This window comes from Manacus candei, unplaced genomic scaffold (genome assembly GCF_025592945.1).
Source record: "Manacus candei isolate 608988 ecotype Guabito, Panama unplaced genomic scaffold, ASM2559294v1 h1tg000081l, whole genome shotgun sequence".
Lineage (NCBI taxonomy): Eukaryota > Metazoa > Chordata > Aves > Passeriformes > Pipridae > Manacus > Manacus candei.
Window position 1 is genome coordinate 4,380,205 of NW_026138129.1, and position 24,166 is coordinate 4,404,370.

Here is a 24,166-nt window from a genome sequence, read left to right on the forward strand (position 1 = left end):
TGATTCCCCTTATGAAGAAAAAGGGACAGGAAAATAAGACATCAGGACAGAAGAGGCATTTCCAGTGTATAAACAAACTCAGACTCTGAGGTCACTGATGTCTCAAATGCTACAAGTCACTGGGGGTGGCAAGAGAAAGAAATGCTTAGGGAGCCAGCTGCAGCCCTCTGTCTCCAAGGAGCAGTTGTTGATGAGATGCTCTTATTAATGAAATGCAATTGCTCACTGCTGTCGATTTACTGCAGTTAGTGTAGCCAGTTCTGATTCATGCTACCATTAGGGATACCATGCCTAGGAGGGTTTGTTGTTTACATTGATTCAAAAAAGGTGTGAAAAGCAGTAGATTCAGAGTGCTTACATAGACTGTCTTGTGGCTGAATTGCCAGGTGACTGACTGACTGACAGTTCCCAGAGCTCAGTTTCCTGGACCACTGATTGTTAGTCATCTGGGAGTTGATGAGTAAGAAATTATATTAGCTATGTTATTCAGATTGGGAAAAATATTAATCAGTATAGTTTGTAGGACTGATAACATACTGCTAGCATGGGAGTGATCATACAAATAAAATACTGTCAAATCACTCTGAGAATAGTTGTTAAACCTGCTTCAAACAGCTGGGGCTGAGCTCAAGAGCTGGTAAGGACATGGGCTCACCAGGCTGTGTGTGTGCACAAGCCTTTTTTTGTTAACATTGGTGGCTTGAGGTTGGGGCACCTCAACTCCTGTAACAAATGACAGTAGGAAGACATTGAAGATTCCCTGCCAAGGAAGAGACGCCTTCTAACAGCAATCCATCTCCTTTAGTTCATGAGTTTTTAACACATGACACAAAAATTATCTGACATGTACTGCACTCAGCTTTGATACTTCTATAAAACTGCATTGTTGAGGGTTTTATGCCTTCTTCTAATACAAATACATGCCTATTTAAGCAATTCTGATGCTGAGCTCCAGAGCCAGTCTTTCTCAGAAAACAGTCCACTCTGTGTACTGTATCTAAGAGTTTTTTCATGAGGGACTTGTGAAGCAGGCAGCCCTCTGATAAGGTCTCACTTAGCGACTTTTCGAAAGTACCACTTTAGTATCTTAGTACCAGGTTTAGGTGGTCATGTCCCAGAGGTTCATCTCTCCATGGCCAAGTGGTTGTATTGCCCAATTTCTGGCTGAGCCATTTGGGCATTTAGCCATAAGGTTACTTAGCACAGCGTCCCACTGGAGAGGTATTTGGAGTAGGGTGTTTGCTTCAGGTTTGATAAATGTATTAAATTGGTGACAAGGGACCCAGCAGTTTCAGGCAATGCAATGCTCAAGGAACTTGAGGATTGTTTTCAGGACAGCCTGCCAGTGGTTTGTAAGAGGTTGCTAATTACTATCTACTGCAGTGATTTTTCCAAAGGAAGTGGATTGCAATTGCAAATTCACAATTGCATTTTCACATAGACCACAGAGGAGTTGTCTGAATAAACAGACTTTGATTTGCCACTATCTTTTGCTGGATTCAGACTGCTAACTAGCTCCATGCTGTTGTCATGTCCCTAGCTATCTCCCTGCACCCAGGCTTGCTTTTCACAGAATCAAAGAATAGAAGGGAAGAAGAGATCATGGGGTAGTTTGTGCCATGAAGCCAAGATGGATCCTGGGCTGCATGCAAAGAAGCATGGCCAGCAGGTCCTCCTCTACTCCACTCTCATGAGACCTCACCTGGAGTACTGCATCCAGCTCTGGCGCCTCAACATAGGAATTATGTGGACCTGTTGGAGCAAGTCCAGAGGAGGGCTACTAAGATGAACAGAGGGCTGGAGCACCTCTTCTATGAAGACAGGCTGAGAGAGTTGGGCTTGTTCAGCCTTCAGAAGAGAAGAGTCCAGGGAGACCTCACTGTGGTCCTCCAGTACCTAAAAGGAGCCTACAAGAAAAATGAGGAGGGACTTTTTACAATGGCATGTAGTGATAGGACAAGGGAGGATGACCTTAAGCTGAAAGAGGGTAGGTTTAGCTTAGACATTAGGAAGAAATTCCTTACTTAGAGGGTAGTGAGGCACTGGAACTGATTGCCCAGAGAAGCTGTGGATGCCTCATCCCTGGCAATGTTAAAGGCCAGGCTGGATGGGGCTTTCAGCAACTTGGTCTAGTGGAAGGTGTCCCTGCCTCTGGTAGGTGGGTTGGAACTGGATGATCCTAAAGATCCCTTTCAACTCAAACCATTCTATGATTCTGCGATGGACAAGCTGACTTCTAGAGCACACAGAGAATCAGGGCCCTCATAGTGCTGGGGTCTGCTGTGATTTGTGCTGGTGGCCACACTTGGGACTGAAGTGGACAAGAATACAGACATCACGTGGGAGCAGCTGGAGGCAAAAGCAAGCTCTTACAGAAATGGACTGATCTTTTGTGTCTGATAGTGATTATGGAGAGGCTTGGCAATGGCACAGTGGCTGGCACTGTTTTGGAAAGGGCAAAAGTGTGGCATTATCACCTAGTTTGCTTCTACCAAAATGTATCCCTGGGTTACATGCCTTTCTTACATCTCTGGCAAATCCTTTCAACCTCTGCCCCATGGACAGGTTGCAGGACAGCAGGGCATGATACAGAACTGGAACCAAACATGTATAAAATACTATGGTTAGGATTCACAAGTAAATAATTAGTATATGCCCAAGGCACACAGAAAATCTTTCACATGGAGACAATCTCACTTCTGAAAGTATAACATCACTCTTTCAACAAGGTTTTCTTTTCATTACACACTGTCTGAAAAGCATTGTGGTGTTTGAAATAGCCAAGAACTGCTGCTAAGACGATCAGATGTCTTTATGAGATTTTCAGCTATTTTATGTAAAAACACTTCTGTTTTAAGGTTTTCGTGCTCACTTAAGAGTTTTACATTCAAGAACTATTTTCTTTTTCATTGACAGTTAGTAATTTTCTTAATACAGCATCCTTATTCAATAGCCAGTTCTGGAGCTGTGTCTGCACCCACTGAAGTCAATGAAATGCCACTGGGAGCAAGATCAAGCCAAACCATAGAAAATGAAGAAGTAAGACTTATCTCCTGTTGTGACATTGGAAATATATACGTTCCCTAAACCAATGCTGCAGTGGGGAAGAAAGGTCAACTGGAAGAAATTAGAGGAAATATAGTGTTCTATATGCTTTTCACACAGGACACAGATTTGCTCAATTTAGTGGGATAAATCAGTCTAAATGTAAAATGTACTGTATTTTTTCAGTAGTATCATAGATATTTGACAGCCCAAGGCAAAAACCAGTACAAAATCTTACCTAGCTCTTTTACTCCAAGTCCTGAGTTTCTAATGCTTGTATTATGTTTCTAATATTTGTATTTCCTCTTATCAAGTCTCATGCAATCTCTTTCTGCAGTTTAGTACCAAAGATGGTGTTTCAAATTTTTTCATTCCTTAATGTGCATAACAGATATTTACAAGAACTGTAAGTATTCAGCTTTTACCCAATTAGCTTTTAGTTAATGCCTTTTTATTTAAAAATCTATTTCATCAACCACTGGCTCATTTTAAGAAAGAAAGCAACAGTACAGAATGCCAGTTAGCTCCATTTTTGAGGAGTCAAATTTGCTCACACAGATTATCTTAGTCTATAAGGTGTACCACTAAATTTAACACTTGAGTCTCCAAGACTCATACTTCACAGAATGTCTCCAAAGTGTGGGGTCTTTATGAATAATCAGTGGGCTCTACTAAATTACACAGAATAAAAATTGATCCAAATCTGTTCTTCAAATACATCAGATTACACAGAAATTGAAAAAAATATACCCACTATATCGAGACTGTTGCATAGTGATTATTTCCTAGCATCCAACCCAGGGTTTATCTCATAATTTTCTTGGGAAATAGACAGTTCCCTTTATCCCACCAGATACAGCTGTTTTTACAAAAGCAGCACATAGGAGAACATGGGATAGAGACTGCTACAGCTGTTCAAGATGAGAGTTCAGTCCTGTCTTGTGTTTCCAGTCTCAACAGTGTGGTGCGGGGTTAGTTAGAGGAGCTGCAGCAGGTAACATACTCTTTGATAAGCATTGTGTAAGAATGAGTATTTTGCCTTAGAAAAAACTTAGAAGTCTTTTTTAAATTACGTTTCCAATTCTGTGTGATTAAACAAACAGATAATCTAACACTAACTTCAATGTAAATTTGTCAATGGAACTAGAGTTGCTCACTGGCAGAATGAAGATGAATCCTTTAAATGTGGCTTAAAGCTGCTTTCTTTTTGGGCAGGGTGAGGATGCAGCCATTCACAGGGTGAAGACACTGCTACGGAATTCATTATGAGCTACATCAAGCAGAACAACTTATTGCAGGGATTGCCTTTTTACATAAGTTTGTAAAAGTTCGACACGGCAGGCTCACATAGCTCATCTCTACACATTATTGCAACATAAAGCAGCCTTGTCCTTATCATACTGAAGCAGCTATTTCCTTTTCTAGGTGAGAAAATGTACATATACAAGCAAAAAGAGTGACTGATTGTGAGATTTGTTTCCAACTGTAAATGTCTGTGTAACTACATATGCAGATTAGATACTGCCCTTGAAGACTTGGAGAGCAGCCAATGTGCTGCTTACGTGATGTAAACAGAGTTATGCATAAGCAGCATCTGTTTTTACAGGGTCTGTGCTACTCCGGCTTCCAAGTTGTTCAGATCAAGATTCTTCTTTTGCAGTTTCTTATCTGAGTTATCCTGCAATTTCCTGAGTACCCTCTTAATAACCCTTTCCTCTGCATCTCTAAAGGGATCTTTCCTCTATGGTCTTGTAGGAATTTCACCCACGCACACCCATGACCATGCCAGTAATCCATGTTGCATCTCTACATTTCCAAGGTGCCATTGAATCCCTCACTTTTTAGTCACTCTCTGAATTGTGTTTGATGTGAGCTGCAAGATTTCCTCCTGCCACAGGGTAGGTGTTTGTATGCGTGTGAATGTGTGTGCATGCATCTGTGTGTGTGTCTAAAATATCTGCTCTGTCACCTGCACATATAGGTACATCTATATAGGTATGTATGAAGCCAGTTACCAGCGTCACCAAGTTTGAGCCTGAAGTGGTCTACCCATAAGTCTTCATTTTAATCAAGCTTTAAGAAAACAAGAAGAACAAAACTTCGGCATTTGTATTAGATATGTGTGTAAAGAGAAACATGTGTATTAGATATGTGTGTAAAGGTAGGCTCAAGTTGAATACATAAAACAGCTGTAGAAATAATATTTGCATGCATATAAGGAGTATTTATTTTGTGGATGCAGCAGATGTGAAAATATTTGGTCTAATTCTGCAGAGAGCAATTTGGAAAACATTTTGTATGGTAGGATCTTTGATATTTATTAAAGGAATAGTGTTCTTTAAAAATTATAAATGCAACATAATTGATCAATAGTCATGGACTTGTTGCAGAAAATAAAGCACGCTGAAAGAATAACTATTTTAAAATAAATGTTTTTTGTTATCTCAGCTAGTATTCTTTCTGTAGGTACTAGTCTTTGTAAAGGGCCAAATTGGACAGTCTGAACCTTAATTCCTGTAATGCATCTCACATAGTTCTTTTGCTAATACCTATTCAGTTAAAGAATGAGTCTATCCTAAAAGTAACTGTGGCCCCAGTGTTTAGTTTTAACAGGATGGTTCCATTTGTGGGTACTGTGTGGCTTCTGTGCAAGGAAGTGGGGTTTTCTATATGAAAGCAGTGGATCCACTGTACAGCTGAGGCAGGGGAGAAGATGGCAGGAGTCACACTTAAGGTTAGTCCACACTAGAAAAACTTGCCCATAAAATTTATTACACAGGCTATGAGTGTGATTTTCAATGCCACTCTGCCAGTGGCCTATTTAAACTGATACACCTGCATCTATATTAGGATTTCTGTCATTACAACAATGCATTGCATCAGTACCTTTCATTTTTGGTTTCCATATTTAAATAAACTGTCAGCATATATTAACCTATGTATACATATTTCCATCTGGTTTCCTAGAGGAAAAAAAATTGTGCAGTCATGCTATATGCAACAGTCCTTATAATAATTCTTGACCTTGTTAGCTGATTTTAATCAATCCCCAAAAAGCAGCAGAGATTTCAGACACAATTACTTTCCCACAGTTTTTCATAAAGACGGGTAAGCCAAGTACAGGAAACTCTTCCTGTTTATTGCCTGCATGGAGGGACAGCCTGCAGTTCAGCCTTTATTACACTCAGCCTACACAGAAGAGGACCATTCTGAATGCTTTGAATGCAGGAAATGAGCCTTTTATAATCCACACCATATTAGATATTGGAGAATCTAACCATAAGACATGCAGCAAGAGCAAATTGGAGTTTTTGAGTCCAGCTGCTCACAGCAGATATCATAGTGTATCCTGAATTAGTATCCACCCTATCAGTCTGGCAGCATTCAACACCAGGGGTGCTTCCTCTTTTCTCTAGGCTGGCATAGCTAGAACCACAGAACTTTCCAGGATATATAAGGTTTTGCCTGCAATAAAATTTCTGAAGTCAAATTCACAAGTCATTTAAAAGTGCACGTGGTGAGCAGGGTTAGGGTTCAGCTGTGAGAACCAGCAAGCAGTTAGTTTCACTTCAGCCATGAGAGATAACTGGGCTCCTTACCAACTGAGTGCATGCTTTGCCCTGTGGGACCATAGGGGGGTTTGAATTGGGTGGGTTTTGTGTGTTTATTTCTTACAGGGAAACTCACGGAAAGTTACCTGTTTCAGGCAGTGATGGATAGCTAGGAGATATCATTGACTGGTATAAGTTCCCGACTCAACTCTTGAGTCTTGCCCAATGCAAATAAAATATCTGCATATCCATAAGCAACAAGAAAAAAACTGCATTGAGGTTGCAAACCAAGACTCAGAACAAGGAAATGCCAAAATCAAGACCTGAAGAAACTTTACTTAAATAAGAGGGTTTTATTATTCACATTTTCCCAGTTAGACCTTTGAGAAACAGATCGACGGTATCAAAACTAGGATTCATCTCTCCACTGGAGAGTTTTCTCAGGTGTAAAGCATCCAAAAAGCCTATTACATTCAGCTGCAGCTTAACACTAATGAAAGTGAGAAGACAGATTTTTATTATGGCTTCACAGAAAATCAGAACATACAAATAACCAGTTCCAGAGAGTTTGGTCTTAAGGACAGATGAAAGATGTTCGGACACTACCACACTCAGCATCAGGGTGCCTGACTTTTGGACCCTTGGCTCTCAGTATAACACCTAGATACTGAGTGAGATACCTTGGAATAACACTCCAAGAATCAGTACATGTAGTACACAAAGCTGCTTCAAGTAGCTAGTTGGGGATGCTTAGGACATAGCTGTGCTACATACCCAGTCACTCTCCATAATTAAGTACCTCATTCAGGGATTTTAAGTCTTCTCCCTCTGCCTGGAGATATCCCTTTCTTTAAAATGCAGCCAGAGGGTCAGACTTTTAAAACATGTCTGGAAAAACTCCCTTTACCAATCTCTTTCCATTGATAATGGTTCAGCAGTTAGACTACTGCCTGAGAACGTTAGTGAACTGGATTCAACTCCTCCACGACCAAATGGGAAGAGGGAGGTTAATCTTGTCCTCTGGAACAGTACACTCACCCACCCCACCAGCAGGAACCTGTCAGGGCCCTGATGGCACTGCTAGGTCTTAATGGCCCTGAGCAGCCTCACCTGGGACCCCCACCTACACACTGCCCATGGACCAGGGCTCCATTTAAAGCTCAGGTCTGGGTGTTTAATCCCTGCCTGAACTATCTAGTAGATGGATCTGCCTTCAGTTTGATCTTCTGCTTTGCTTCCTAGATGGATCAATATTGTGGCTCTGTCTCCAGTTGTAGCCTCCTGCTCTTCCTGATTGGATTCCTTGTACAAACTTTACACTGATTCGTTGCTTCATCGTGTCTAGGACTGTTAATGGAGCTGCATTGTGCTGCTCTGTTCAAGTATCATGGCAAAGTGCTCTGGCTAGCAAGAATACTGCCTGTGCTGCAGCCACCCTCAGTTCCAGGCTTTTCCTCCCTCGAGCTGCTCCTTGAGAGCAGCAGTGCTAAGGATAATAACAACAATAATGATACATGTAACGAAAAGGAGAGAAGGGAATAAAACCCCAGAAAAATAAGTAATGCACAATACTCTTGCTCACCAGCCACTGACTGATGCCTAGACAGTAGTTGCTGACTGGGGTTAAACTGTGACAAGCGTTTCCTTCAAGTATTTCTTATATTGAGGGTAAATAGGGATGCCATGTGGCTGGTATGGACCGGGCTTGTAACAACGCTTTGCCTTATCCAGCTCATCCCCTGCCAGCCCCCTGCCCCGGGAGCCCCCCAGCCCCGGTATAACCGGACAGCCAGCAGAGCTGACAGTGCTGTCCCAGCGATGTCATCCCAGGCATCATCCCCTTCCGATGCTTTGAGTGTTTAATTGACTCAGTTCTAGCTATTTTCTAGTCACAGAAGCTGCTTTTCACTTCACAGTCAGAGCCTGACAGCAAATGTTTGCGTTGTCACATAGAGTGACTCTTGTGTGTCAGGGTACTCGGTGCTTGGATGGCTGCCATCGACATTTATCTTTCTACACGCAGGCCGGGGACTTGGTTTTTGTTGCCTGGTTTCTGCTTGGAAGAAGCAGATAGTCACAGGTGCCCATCACCGCGCGACAGCTCCCTCTCCACCTCTACCCCACGTTTGCCCCGGTAAGGGATGACGAGCGGTCAACCCTGACACCGGCGGCCCTCAGGGGACGGGCGCTGCTCTGTGCCCCTTCCACCGGGCCACCGCTCCCCTGGCCCCGACTCCCTCCTCGGAGCCGGCCGCCCTTCCTCAGGCGCAGAGCGGCGCCGGTGGCTCGCCCGCTCGGCTCGCCCCGAAAGGCGGGCGACGCCGGTGCGGCGAGGGGTCGCGCCTTCCCGCCGCCCCGGGAGGAAGTGACATGTTGGCGGCGGCGGCGGGGAGGGGAAGGGAGGCGAGGGGCGCCCTGTTGCCGGAGTGGAGCCGCCCGGCGGGTGGAGCCTGGCGGCCCCGCCCGAGCCGCCCGCCCGCTCCCGCCGCGTGCGAAGTAGTGGCAGCCGGTGCGGCTCCGCCGCCGCCCGCTCCCGGCGCCCCAGCACGGCACCCGTGCCCAGGCCCGCCGGCGCCAGGTATGTGCTCTTCCCCTGGCGACCTGCGCGTTCCTCAGGTGCGGGGCCGCCCTCCCTCCTCCGCCTGCCGTGCTACCCCGGAGGAAAAGGCATCCGGACGCAGCCCCTCCCCGGCGCGCTGTAGCGGCGAGGCGAGGGGCCGGCTGCTGCCGCCGGGGCGCGGGATGTGGGCACAAGTTCCCTGACTTATTCGCCGCCGCCGCCCGGACCCGCCGCGTCGTTCCTCCCGCGGGCGCCGGCAATTTTCCTGCCGCCCGCTGGCCCCCTTTGTGTGGCGAGCGCTGCCCGCGGCCGCCGGGGTTTCCGTGGAAACGGCGGAGCTACGGCGGCCCAGCCCCGCCGAGCTCCCCTCCGCCGGCGGCGCCTTCCACTTTCCCTTCGGTGTTCCCCGCTCGGGGCTGGCGGTGGCTGGGGAGGGAGGGGGCGGGCGGTGCGGTTGCCGTGGGAACGGGCGGGTGCAATCGCCTGCTTCGTGCCGCCTCCCCGAAGGCGCCGCTGCAGAGCGAGCGGGCGCGGCGAGCCCCGGTGCGAGCGGGCGGGCTCGGTCACAGCGAGCCCCAGTGGCGTGTCCGGAGCGGGCGGGCTCGGTCACTGGTCGGTCGTGGCGGCTGTTCTGTCCGCGGTACCTGGAAGTCCATGAGCTGAGGCGGAGGGGAGGGGCAGTCTGCCTCCCTGATGATGGGCTCACGTGTTGTCGGAGCTCTGATTTCACCTGTGTGCGTATCTTCATGGAGATGTTTAAGGTGAATTAAATAACAGCCCCGAACTTTAAATGTGTCGTCTGATACCATGCGTTGAAGGATATTTAGCTAACGAGTTATGCTTTTTAGCATTTATTTCAACAAGTGAGCACTTGAATGGCTGAAAGGACAACCCCACAAGAGAGTCTGTTTCAGCACTGTCGCACCAACTTCTGGTCTTTATCTTTGTTATGCGTTCCTAAGAGTTTTAAGTGTGCCGACATCTAAGCATGATGTACGTTAGGCAGGTGCTTGTGCGGGAGAGAGCAGCCTTGCTGCTACATGAAAACTGAAAATGGTTTACAAGAGGTAGACGGCTCCAGAAACTCTCAAACAAAGAAACCCAAGCTTTTCTTTAAAAGCATTGATGTATCCCACTCAGGAAGTTGTATCGGGCGATTGTAGCCTCAGCTTGTGCTGATAATGACTTCAGACTAAGAGTGAGTAGCAAAAGAATTGAAAATTGGTGGAGTAGAGAAACCGTTGTGGAACAACTTAAACCAAAATTTGTAGCCTTTTTTTGTTTCTCCAGCTTCTCATGTTCACAATAAGATTGCTGTAGACATACAGAGGTCTGTTTATATATACCTTCATACTTGTGTATAAAGACTGACTGCGTGGATCACTAGAATAGTTGATGTGTTCTAAATGTTTGCTGTCATTTACTGACCAGCAGCTTTCTGTAGCTGCTTGTATCTGATATAATGCCATGGTTTTCCAAATACTGTGGATTAAAACACGTTTATTCACTTTAGAAATTTGTGTAAATATTTTGTATAGCTTTGCTCTTTCCTATGAATGTTTTGCATTAACAGTGCCTGCATAAACTGTATCGAAAAGTGAAACTAACTGTGTTTTGTGGATGACAGGACCAAATTTCATGGGGAAGAATCTATTGGAAAGCCTGCAGTGAACAGAGAAACTGTTGCAAGCTGCTGATGGATAAAGGTTGCTCTTAAGCAAGGTTTAGTTGTGTTGTTGTCAAGCACTTTTAACAGGTTTTAGTGAATGCTTCACAAAAAGCTGTAAGTAATATATTTTAGGAGTGGAGAAACTGCAGAGAGGTGAGCACTTGCCCAGACTCACAGACCAAGTGCTGTGCCCAGAGGACAATAATGAACTGTGTTTCTTGAAATGTAGTAGGTGTCAGTTTGGTGGGGAGGTTGTTTTTTTAGTAAGTTATGTTCTGTCCAGCCAAATTGCAGAGGCACTGAAGCAGTGTTCATCTCTGGAGTGAGGCGTGCTGCTGGAGTGACAGTTTTACATCACTTACAGTTTAATGTACTTACTGTACCATAACAGAGGAGAGCTCTGTAGGAGAAGAATTCTCTGCAGGTGATGGATGAGAATCCTATGGCTGTATGCTGCCCTGCTGAAAAGGATTGGCTAATTCTTTCTGTTGTGTACCCTGTTTTTAATGCTAGAAGGTGAAGACTGGGAGTAATGCCTCTTGAAATCTCTTCATACAGGAAGACACTGTTACAGCTGTGCTGAGGGTAGCAAGATACTGTTCTTGTGTTACAAATGAGCACTGTGGCCCTCAAAACTTGTATTAGTAATTTGGTCTTAAAATTTAAACATTCAAATTTCCACTGCGTGACGTAGAACAACACTTCCCTAACTAACAGCATCCCTGCTACTGCTGTTGGTATGTCCTGATAAGGGAGCAGATCAGCAAGAGGACAACAGTGCATAGTAGTGCACTGTGCATATGCTTTGCTCAGTGAAAGCTTTTGCAACTGTGGGCCTCGCTTACAAGGGAAAATATTTCATGTCAAGGCAGTCGTCTCTCAAGTGCGTTTGATTTTGCTGTGCTGAATGCAGTGGGCTTTCTTGTGAAGGAACTAGAAATGAGACTGACAGTGGTACCCTGTGTGCTTTGTTGCGTTTCAGCACTGGTATGTGGCAGCTGAGTATGTGTTTTTTCCCCGAAGTGCTTTGTCTGTGGGGTGGCTTTGTCCAGTGATTCAGTTTCAGGCATTTGGGAAAGTTTGCTCACCAATCTGTTGTTTAGTGGTCTTGGGCTTATTCACATCTGACTGTGTGGTCAGTACCCTGATCACCTGTGACTAATGCTCCTGTGCTGCTCGGAAACTGCTGACTCACTTTGTTTTCATGCTTTTCCCCTGTCCTCCTCCACTGCTTCCAACTAGAGATGAGGTAGGGTCCAAGGTAAGGTCAGGGAAAGAGAAAATGGAAATTAATGAGAATAACTGTTGTGGCAAGGATGAAGATACTGCAAAGATCCCTCTTTGATAATGTGAGAAAAAGATGATGGCTGTAATAGATTTGCTGAAAAGGTACATAAGTCATGTGTTAGGAACTGGCTTAACAACTGTAGTGAACCCACAGTTGGGAGATGCTGGGTTGTGGTCCTGCTAGTGGTCTGCTCTTCAACTTGAACTTAAAGCCTTTTTATTTCTATGCCTTTGTTTTGACCTTCCGCCCTTCTGTCTGTCTTGTTACATTCTGCTAAGAAGAGCTTTACGCTGAAATAATTTTCTGCTGCTTGCAAAAGGGCTGACCTGGCTTGAGGTTTCTACTGTAGCATAAATAACAGGAACAGGGAAAGGCAATTAACCAGCTCTAGGCTGGAAAGAAGTCAGATAGAGGTCACTGAGAGAAGGTTTATTTGGCAGAAGGTAAGGAGCTGCAGGCAAAGACAAGCACACTGATTTCACTTGCGTGTGGGACTGTTTATTAACATGTTAAAAATTTCTGACTTGTACCAGATTTCTTTTTAGTCAGACCAACAAAGTTAAATTTCAGTCATGTTTTTCCAGTAACATCCATGTGATTGAATAGGTTTTCCTATGCTGATTCAGTTGCAGACTATGCAAGGTTTTTTACCTATCAGAGAAAGGGTAAGACTCAACTTAAAAACCTGCTGTTAAAGACAGGGAAGAACATATTTGGGGGAATTCTATATGTAGAAATGGCACATGATTTCAAGTGACAGCCACTGTGTGAAAGTTAAGCTGTGTCCTGCTTATTCCCCTGTCTCCACATTATCTGTGTTCTCACACATCATAGTTTGTCTCTTAACATGCTTTTCAGCACTTTGGAAAATACCATTACTGCAGATGCTGCTTTGCACTTCTGGAAGGTCTAGAAGGATTTTGTCTGCAGCGGGCTACACCTGCACTTGAACCATTTATGAGGTTTTACTCCTTTAAGTCACAGGTGGTTGTCAGGGGTTAATATTGTGATTCTGCGTGTCACTGTTTTTTACATGCCTTTGCCTCTGACCGTGTGCATAAATACTGCATTTCACCCAAGATGGAGACAGAGAAAAGCTTCATTTTGAATTTTAAGCCTTGTAAAACTGTCTCAAATATATTTTGAAGTTAGAAGGAGAAATTCTCAAAACCAGGCTTTTAAAAGGACTTGGGCTCCTGCAGTTGTTCAGAGGTGGTGTAGAAAATCCAAGTAGGCGTTGATGTACTTAATGCTTAATTTAGTGCAAAATTTATAAAAATATTACTGGATTCTTAGCAGTGTATTTAGTAACTGTTAGCATCTGCACACTTGCTATCCAGTAAAGTAAATGCTGCTGAATCAGGCACTATCTCAGAATGATTTTGCTGATGTTTAAGGTGGTTTTGACTAGCCCTGGCTTTAGGTGCTGAGAATACAAGATCATTGATTGGTTTGGAGTCATAATGTTTGGTAAACAACAAGGACTATTGAAGCTTGTTGAGAGATTTCTTTTGGTTTCAACAGGATTTGAATCAGGTCCAAAAAGAAACCTGCGTTTATTACTGGACTTGATAAATCTGGTGTTTGCGATAAAGGCTTTTATTCTCTGGAGTTCTTAAATTAAATCAGGCTGTTAGGGGACTGATGATCAGGGAGAATGAGGAGGTTGAAAGTATTCTGAGTTCATGGTGTGGCAAAATAGTTCTGAACACTCGTATCACATGAGGCAGAGGTGAGTGAAAACTGATGTAGAATGGAACTGCTGAAATATGGGTAAAGCTGTCACCATGTTTATTTGGGTTTTTACCTGGCATCTGGATGTCTGGTTGTTTTGCGTGTAGGTACAGCTGAGCTTTTCACTGAAGCTGGCATCTTATTTTTTGGAACCATGCTAACCACATATCAGCTGTAAGATGTTTTTCTAGGTATTTGGTGTTACCTCTTAAAGGCAAAAATTGGCTTTCTTCAAATAATAAATCTGAGAGCTTCCCTGCCACTTTCATTCTTCAGTTAAACTATTTTCTACAGAAAGAACCATTAGACAGTATTTAATGAATAAATATTAATATCCTGTGTATCTCTGTCTTGGTGAGGCTACATCTTGTGTTTGTGTTGTCATTTCCAGTTTTGGGATGCAATTTTCATAAAGGAGAAATTCTGCTACCTCATACTCTTCAGTGTCATATGATAGAATACCGACAAATTAAATCAATACTGGGAGATCAAAAAAAAGCCTTGTGAGTCTTTTCTGCTTAATGTGTCCTTAGTATTCAAAGAGCATACAAACGTTATGTCATATTAATTAAAATTATGCAAATGGCTTAGCTGAAGGAGATAGTCTACTGTCATCGAAGATAACCTAACAGCTGACTTGGAGCTGTAATTAGGTGAATGGCATGTAATTTCCAGCAGTGTTAACAATTTCTTGTGATTTGTACTGGAAGCTTTTAGATTCCCTCATGGAGGAGGTCAGTGCTGTTCCTTCATATCTCTGTGATTTAGAAGCACAAAGAATGTGGTCTGTGCCATGTACATGTTACGTTTGTGGCAGCGTTGGCAGCATGGCTGAGACCCGCTAAATGGGAGAACATGGTTGTCTCCAACAGGCCATACAGCTGGTTGGAGAGAGGCACCATGGTAAAAGTATTTATACTGGGTTTTTGGGACAGTAGAAAATCTGTTACCAGCCCCCAGTCTGGTGGTGGAAGTCCCACTTGTAAACCAGTGTCACCATGGTGTATTTCTCAGCTCAGTGATTCATGCCCTGTTTCTGCCACTTTCCACAAATTTTTTTTTGTAAGATTATTGCTGCCACAAATTCTAGGTTATTCTTTAGTTACTCTTTCTGGCTTTTTTTAAATGCACAAAACAACAAGGCCACACGAGTTAGAAATTAGACTCTTCGTAAAAGGCTTAAAGAGACTGTCCAAAATTACTAAAATGTAAATTGCAATTCCAGAAAATATGAAGAGGTTGTTTTATGGGAGTGTACTAAGGAAAGAAGGTTATCTTTTTCCCATTGCTGATGATTTTTTTCTTCTGTTTGTTGTTCTCGTAGCATCTGTCAATGCCTTTAATTCCTTCTCGGGTAGGAATAATGAGAGAGATGTGCCAACTTGGCACTAAAATTGTACCTTACAGTTTATAGTACAGAACCATCCAAGTTGCTGAATACTTGGTTTTCATTTCTTGAGGAATGGAGAAAGGAAGGGAAAGTAGAGTTCATTAGATCAGTACATACATTGTGAGTTGTACTGTTTCCTGCATGCATCATCTGGTGCCACTGAAGGTCCTTGTGGAACGTGTCTATTCTCTATCTAATCTCTATGCGTGGCCTTTCAGAAGATGTAGCTCCGTGTCCTAGACCCTTTGTGGTTATTCGCCTTGGTTATTTTTGAGGAACTATCCAGGTTACTCTTATTTGTGTGACAGCATAGCCCACATCCTGCTTAAGTACTCAGTATTCTGTCTTGTAAGTTTTTTGTTGTTTAGTCCTGTTCCCCTCCTCAGTCCCTAAATTTTACTTGTGTGCGTTGTATTGCCCTCGGTGGCAGTGCAAGTGACTTTTTAGGTTGGTGGACCCAGAGAAGTAAAATACAAAACAGAGGGACATGGTGGTCCCTGAAACTGAAGTCTGGGGCTGAACTCTGATAGACTCATTTAGGTCTTGAGTATCTTAATGCATCTCTTAAATGTATTTTTCCAAGCCAATGGGAAACAGTTGAAGAGCAACACTTGGCATTCTGGAAAGAAGCAACTTGTCTTCCTGTGCTATTTTTGTGAACTTCATGTTCTGCACCCGAGATAACTGCTATAGTTCACCCTGATGAATTTTTGAGGATCTCTTTAGGAGCTTGGAATAGAACTGCTTAACTTAGGGAGTTTACTCTCTTTAAATAAATAGCTTCCCTCAGTGTCAAGCCCTGCAGTCCTTAAGTGCTGCATCTCCAAGGAGTTTTGTATTGATGTGTTTATGTTCAGCTCCCTATGGCTTCCTTGTCCAGCTCCCTTCTCCCTGAATGTTTCATCCTTCTGGAAGAAGGAGCAAGACTGAGCTGCTTCTCATCAGAACTTGGGCAGTGACTCCCCATCTTTCCCACTTCTTCCCAGACTATGCATGCCTCTCCTGGGCTTGCTGTCATCCTCCTTACCTCGCTCTATAGACACTTTCCTCTGTTGCTGGGATGGGCATTGAGGCTAACACAACTCTGCTGTGCCTTTTGCCACCAGAGTACGCATACAAAGAGAGAGAACTTCCGTCCTGGCAGGCATGCAGAGTTTGCATAGCTGTTTTTCCCTATGTTAGATTACAGCAGGAAGAAAATAAAAAAAGGAGAAGGGGAAAGCATTATGCTATGATAACCATTTCAAAAACTTCTGGGTTACTTTCACTTCTTCAGTGACCTTGGCTACCTTCCAGGTTGAAATCAAACTGCTCCCTCACTCCCCTTCCTCAGCTGGACAAGGGAAGAAAATAGCGTGAAAAACCTTGTGGGTTGAGATAAAGACAGAGAGATCACTCACCAGTTACCGTAATGGTCAAAACAGACTCTACTTGGGGAAGTTTGGTATAATTTACTTTCAGCTGGTAACAAAGTAGAGCAGTGAAAAACAGAGCCTAAACTAAAACCACCTTTGTCTCAAGTCCCCCCTTTTTCCCAGGTTCAGCTTGATTGTAGACTCTACCTCTCTGCTGCACCCCAAGTGGTGCAAGTGGGTGGGGAAGAGGGGTTGCAGTTGATTCTTAACAGTTCCTCTTTGCTGTTCCTTCTTCACTATGCTATTCCTCTACTACTGCTTGGGTCCCTCCCACAGGGTATGGTTCTTCAGAAAAAGACCGCTCCAGCCTGGGACCCCCTGGGCTGCCGTCCCTGCCACAAAACCTGCTGCTGAGTGGGCTCCTGTCCATAAGCTGCATATTCACAAGGCATCTGCTGCCTCGTGAGGTGTTCTCCACAGGCTGCACTGTGTATATCTGTTCTACCATGGTCTTTCATGGGCTGCAGTGGGATAACCTGCTTCACTGTGGTCTTCACCACAGGCTGCAGGAGAGTGCCTGGAGCACATCCTTCCCCACCTTATTCACTGACCTTGGTGTCTGCAGGGCTGTTCATCTCATGTGTTTCTCACTCCTCACTCACAGCTGCTGTGAAAAAAAAACAAACCCACAACATTTTTTAATCCTTTCCTGAACATTATCACAGAGATGCCACTAGTGTCCCTCATGGGTTCAGCTTTGGCCAGCGGTGAGTCCCTTCTGGAGCTGTCTGGAACTGGCTCTATTTGATGTGGGGCAGCTCCTGGTGTTTTCTCACAGAAGCCATCTCTGCAGCCCCCCTGACTACCAAAACCTTGTCATGTAAACTCAACACAGGGGATAATGCTCTAGTAGTTGCCTTTGAGGGAGGTAGGAAGTGATTGAAACCCTAATTAAGCATGAAGCAAATAGATGGATAATTCTTCCTCCAGATTTGGTTGGTTTGGGGGATTTTTTTAATGTGGTGAGTAAAGATATTCTCCTTGTAGGTGAATACATACAGGACATGACCTCACTTTTTTCTAACTTTTGATGTTCACAGACAGAAAGAGAAGAGCACAAGGGCTTCCTGTGACTTGCTTTGCATATGCGTTTCATATACAGCAGTGTTGTTAAAATGGACTTGGATGTGAAATAAAGTGTTGCTATCTGTGCTGTTTTCACAGAATTATAGAATCACTTAGGTTGGAAAAGACCTCAGAGACCCTTGGCACCACCTTGTCAACTAGACCACGGCACTAAGTGCCACATCCAGTCTTTCCTTAAACACCTCCAGGGACTGGGACTACCACCTCCCTAGGCAGTGCATTCCAATGTCTAATCACCCTTTCTGTAAGAAATTTCTCCTGATGTCCAATCTGAACCTGCCCTGGCACAGCTTGAGGCTGTGTCCTCTCATCCTGTCCCTAGTTGCCTGGGAGAAGAGACTGATGCCCACCTGGCTACAACCTCCTTTCAGGTAGTTGTAGAGAGTGATGAGGTCCCCCCTGAGCCTCCTTTTCTCCAGGCTAAACAATCCCAGCTCCTCAGTCACTCCTCATAGGACTTGTGCTCTAGACCCTTCACCAGCATAGTTGCCCTTCTCTGGACTTGCTCCCCCACCTTAATATCCATCTTGTAGTGAGGGGCCCAGAACTGGATGCAGTACTTGAGGTGTGGCCTCACCAGTGACAAGTACAGGGGTTTTGATGGCAACTGAAATTCGCTTAAGAGGCACCACTGAAACTACTTAATCTGACCTGAGGTATTTTCGTAATCTCTGTAACTCGTCCATCCAAATATGAGAAAATGCAAGAATAGGCAGTGGCATCATCAGTTTGGTTGTTCTTGGATTGCAGCAAAGCATTTAAGGACTTCATCAAAGAGTAGACTTAAGTGAAAACTTTTGCGTAAGCTTGAAATACATTGTACTGAAAAAAAAAGAGGTATAGTGCTGACTTTCCTCTATTTGTAAGTATGGACAATATCAGCTCAATCTAAATGCTGTAAAATAAGTACTATATTACTTTCCAGACTCCAAGGACACTATTTACTACATAAACTTTGGAAACAGTGAGTGACAGTTCTTTGCTTCATTCTTGTGCTTTCTGTAGAAGTGCAAACAGTTGTGTTTGCTATGAGATCTCTAGTTGTAGTCTCAAAACATGGAATATAAAGTATGAAAGTATAAAAGATAAAGTATAAAATAGAACAGTTCACTGGCAGCAGCCACTGCTGGCATGGAATTGTTCACCTTGCATATCACTTCTATGTCCTCCTCGTCAATTTTTCTAAGCAGAAGGAAATCCTGAGAGTAGTTGAAGTAGAAGACACAATGGATCTTGCTGAAGAATGAAACTTGGAGGAAAAAAAGTTAGAATGGATAGCTGTGTAGTTTGCTTTTAAACCTGATCATGTGTTCTCTTAGTCACATGAATAGATGCTTGTTGACTTGCTCCCTAGACAGACATTTGAGGTTTGAGTCTCGTCCTGTGTCCGAAGGAAAACTGTTATTAAGGAATGCCCCTGTCTGGTTTAGATGCACTAGCTGGCCATTTTCTCCTAATTAATTTTAACGGGTGTTTGATAGAATAGAGCTTCTTGGCAGCTCTCTGATCTTAATAGCTTCTGAGAAAATGCATTGATTGGCCCTTTTGTTTTCAAAAGACTGCTGTAATTTTCAGTCATTATCTACAAGGAAATCAGTGTAATTTATTAAACCAGCATCATGGATTAAGAATTAAAGACCTGATTCTTTTAACACTTAAACTGGTGTTATATTGATGTTACCCATGAGGAGCTTTAGTAAGACAAAGAGTAAGTGGAAGATGTTCATCATGAACTTTTAAAAAGCAAGTTTCTAGATCTCTTTCATAAGCTCAGAACTGATTGTTTTTGTTGCTTGTACCAAGAATAAACTGTATTTCTTGGAGTTTGGGTATGAAAACAGTCCAAAAACTATCATATTAAAAAAAAAACTTATAAGAATGAGCTTATGTCTGAGAAACAACACTTAGCTAGCACTCTGTATACAGTGCTTGAGTTGCAAATTCTGTAGGAAAAACAGCTTGCATTTAATTAGAAGAGAAAATTATTCTGTGTAGTCTCCCTGCTTTTCAGAAAATAAAAATTTGAGTAGTGTCTCTGGCTTCTTGTTCTTTTTGCAAGCAAGCTCAATTAGATGCATTTCAATGGTACTGCTTGAGTAAATTTAGTTTGTCTTACAAACAGGTCTTAGAAACTTTACAGAATTGAAATTTGATGGCTGAGCTGTGAAAGCAAGGAATAAATTGCTTTCTGAGATTCCACTGTGCCTTCACAAAATTGTAAGACAATAACTGTTTTATCAGGGTCATCTCATCTTTGTTTATTTTAATTCCATGAAGTTTTGTTTTAAAGACCCAGCATGAAGTAAATGATTTACATAAATGTAACATTTTAATGCAGTTTGACTGCTATTATATTAAAAAGTTACTAAAAAAAAAAGAGCTGATGGACTAATTGGTGGACAAAATGACTGGTTTGTCCTCGTTACAAAGTCTGTTGATCGGCTGCTTACTACAGTAGATTTCTGTTGATTATATCACAGTGAGTTTTCAGGTCTCCACTGTAAGTTGATAGCGCTTCAGTCCTGATTTATTTTTGACTGTTGTTTTTATTTTTTATCCAGTGCCTTATTGATCTCTGGGAATTACATTAGAGTGATTTTGTGGGATGGAATTAAGCAGACTGACTAACACAAAGACTTTTGACCAGTTTTAGCCAAGGATGGTGGGATAAACCCAGTCATCAGGGTTTTGGACACTATACAGTCTTTTAAACCATCCACTTGTAAGCGGCTGGTTGTTTTCTTCCATTCTGACTGTTTTAAAGAAGTTTTCTACCTTTTTTTCATTTTTATTTTTTTTGTTTCATTTTTAGCTCAGTCTTCAGAGTGTGCAATGGAAGGGCTGGAGAATGAAACACAACAATGAATTTTACTAGACATTTCTCATTCTGCTTAGCCTTCAACAAAAACAAAGCATTTGGTCAAAGCCTCTGCTAGTAAATTGTCTGCCACCCTAAGAATTGTGTCTTTAATAGAAAGGCTGGTTAAAGCTGGACAAGCTTTTTGCTAGTATCATGGCAGTGGTTACTACAAAGAATAGAGGCCTGTTCTGCCGTTCTGAGCTACAGCTGGTGTCAGCTGTGGTACTGGATAGTACAGCAAGATAAAGGGAACAAAAGGGCACATTTTTTCTGCTAATAATAGGCTTGGAACTGCCATAAACTCTTCACATAAATTATAGAACAGTACCTGTTCTCTTTCTTAAATTTTTCTTTATCTTCCTTGTGGTTGAAGACCTGGCTAAATAACTTCCGAAGGCTTTGCAGTGATTCTTGTGTGTGCTTTTTGCTGTGGTAAGCAGAGTCAGCAAGGGCAGTAAAACAAATGTTTCAGGACACTAGACTCAGTGCCTCACAAAATGGGGTCTCATATAGACTAAAAGGATAAGCATAAAGATTTTTTTTCATCAATTAATTCCCTGGGATGCTGACAGCTGCTGTCTTATTATTGCATGTGACTGGCACATTCAGAAATACTGTCTCAGGACTTCCTCCCTGGGAAAACTTCTACACCTCAGAGGGGGAAACAGCAGAGGAATGGAACAAGATGGCAGCACCTCCTGTTTAACTGTATTCAGAATACTGGGGTGGGGGGTGTTTACTGAGAGATCATGTCTTCATTCTAGTGTTGGTGGTAATGAGGGTGGGGGGAAGTCAGTAAAGTGTTTAGTAGGTCAGAATACCCTGCAGAGGACACTTACTCTGAATGGTTGGACTGGACCTTTCCAAAATTATAAAAACATTTCTCAGGTAACCTAAGGGTTGATTTCTTTCTGAAAACACTGCTGGGTCATGGGTCATTGCTGTTATTGATGTTTCCTTTCTGAGTTTATGGATTATAACTGACAGAATTGCAGTTTCGAGGAATAATTGAACAAATTCTGTGTACTGTGCATAGCCAAGCTTTTATTCTCTTGCCAAAATCAACTGTTATTTGAATGTGAGACAGAAGTAAGACAATAAGGCTAGAATTAAAGGGCTGCTACCTTTAGGTTGTGGAGCATGGCTGGCATAGCTTGTAGAGAAAGGCACAAATCCTAACAAGGCTCTAAAGCTTGTGTTTACTTTGGAGCTGCTCTTGAAGATAGCAGATGTCACAGTTTATGTCTTATAAAGTACAGACAATTCAAATCACAATGTAAGTGGATTATTTACTCATTTTTTATCAATAAAGACCTGGTAGAGGAGTACTGTAGTCCAAGGAGTGGAGTCATATGCTCATGAGTTTTGTAGAATTAGGATTAAAATGTGAAAATTTGTTTCCAAAGCAAAATGTAAATTGATTCAGAATATGGTATTCTCTTTCCGTACTTACTTTTGCAAATATTGTCATCACGGCTTTTTCTACAATAAGTTTCATTTTAGTGTATTTAAATGTAAAATGTGAAGCCTATATTAAGTCTGTTTATAGAAATAAATGCACTCTGTAACTGTTGATACTATTTGGTTTTGCAGGTCGTCTTCTGAATTTTGTGTCCGAAGGTACCCTCTTGCTTTCTCAACAAATCATGGACATCATTGGCTTTCTGAAGTCTCAATTCATTTGCCACCTTCTGATCTGCTACATATTTATAGTGTCAGGACTGATCATTAACTTCATTCAACTCTTCACACTTATACTTTGGCCAATCAACAAGCAGCTGTTCAGGAGGATCAACTGCAGGCTGGCTTACTGCATTTCAAGCCGTAAGGTTTCATTTTGTTTTTTAAAGTATTTCATGTTTTGTCTTGAGGGAATTGGTAGAAAAGTACTGGTTTTCAAAGTAACCTTTATAAAGGTCGTGACTGCTTCCTACAGCACCTGCATTTGTGTGAAGAGATGTGTGCTTTGTTGAAATGTCTTCTTGTGTTGAAATGTTTTTTGCCCTTTTATGCTGGAATACTTGCTGGACTCAGGATGTTGAAGAAAGGATGCCTCTCATTTGGCTATCCATCAAGTTCCATTAAGCCAAATGAAAAATATTGACCAAATAATGCATCTCATCAAGTTCGGCTATTATCTGTGGGCTTACAGTGTTAACAAGTCAGTTCCAATAATGCTTTCAATCTTTTTATCTTCCATGATTTTGTTTATGATCTTGATTTAAGTATTTCACGTGCAAATACTGTTCAGGACTGGGAAATAACAGTAAAAAAAGGGAAAATCTTCAATTTCATATGCTTCTTTCTTAAGCTAGTTATGAACTGTTGTTTCTTTGAATAGGCATTTCATACCTTAAGCTGCATCTGTCTGTATTCAGTATATGCATGTAGTTATAATGTAGAATACAGCAGGTAGCCTATAACCATTTCAAAGAAGCAGGGGTTGCAATTATTTTGATTTTATGGGGGAGTTGGGAGCATGAACTCAGGATATTTATTAGTTGTAGAAAGACTAGACCTTTGAAACTGTTGAGAGATGTGAAAAGTCACTGTCACTTGACTGAACAGGTAATTCCAGTGGAATGAATGAGAACCGTACCCATTCGTTTGTTCTCTGTTAGTAGGAGTTTGGTAGAATCTCCACCTGACAACAGTGAATTATCGGAGCATGTGTAATTTTCTTGATATAATCAGTCTACTTATATATTTGCTTTTAAAGAGCTATGACTGCAGCTTCAGCACAGTTTTATTGCACTGCCACTCCCTGACTTTCTCATAGTTGCTCTAAATTTACAGCAGAGAGAACTCTTCACAGAAACTGTTAAAAAATGCTAATGTTCAGTATCTGGGAGCATGCTTTTAAATGTGTCCACCTTCCAGAGAGATTTCCTTGGGCCTTTCTGAAACTCAGAAGTACTTTCTAAAAAGGAGACTATTGCAAGATGCATGCCTTTTGATACTCCCTAAAGATTATTCAAGTGTGATGTCACTGTCAATGCTGAGTGAGTTATGGATGGTTTCATACTGGGGAAAACAGCCCTCCAACACAGTGTTTGAGAAATGCAGCAAAAATGGTTTCGTTCAGGTCACCTGTTCTGCTACTAAGAAGCTGAAAAGGGAAAGCATTGTTAGTATTCATAATAAGCTGCTTGAAGTAGAAGTCTGTCACATGCCTCGACTGGGGGACCAGTAGGGATTATTTATCTTTCATCAGTGACTCTGATGAGCAACTATTCAAAGCATTTTTTTAAGACATACTTTTTTACTTAAATTTCAAAACTGCATCAGCGTGTATAGCCCCAAATAAATTGGGGATGCTGTTTTATTATTTCTGTAGTGTAGAAAAAAAATGTTCTTTCTGAAAAAAGTCATTTTTGCTGTCTGTGTGTGTCCCTGAAGAGAGTATGCAAGTACTATGCATTTGTTTGTACAGTGACATTGAATATGACCAAGTTTCTACTTTTACCTGGCAGCATAGTATATGTTTGAAGCCGTGGAATTTAGAAGATACTGTACATCTGTATACAAGTGTATATTATTATTTCTTCATGCAATGCCTTCTGGCCCA

At 42.4% G+C, this 24,166-nt stretch overlaps 1 protein-coding gene across 1 annotated transcript in view; it reads left to right on the forward strand.

The window, feature by feature from the left end:
• The first annotated feature begins 9,015 nt into the window (after window positions 1–9,015).
• Window positions 9,016–24,166, forward strand: part of AGPAT4 (1-acylglycerol-3-phosphate O-acyltransferase 4) — a 72,954-nt gene continuing 57,803 nt past the window's right edge. Inside the window, exons 1-2 of the mRNA XM_051811268.1 lie at window positions 9,016–9,174; window positions 22,192–22,422. Of these exons, the coding sequence (XP_051667228.1) occupies window positions 22,245–22,422 (178 nt within the window). The 5' untranslated portion in view covers window positions 9,016–9,174; window positions 22,192–22,244. The remainder of the gene's footprint in view (window positions 9,175–22,191; window positions 22,423–24,166) is intronic.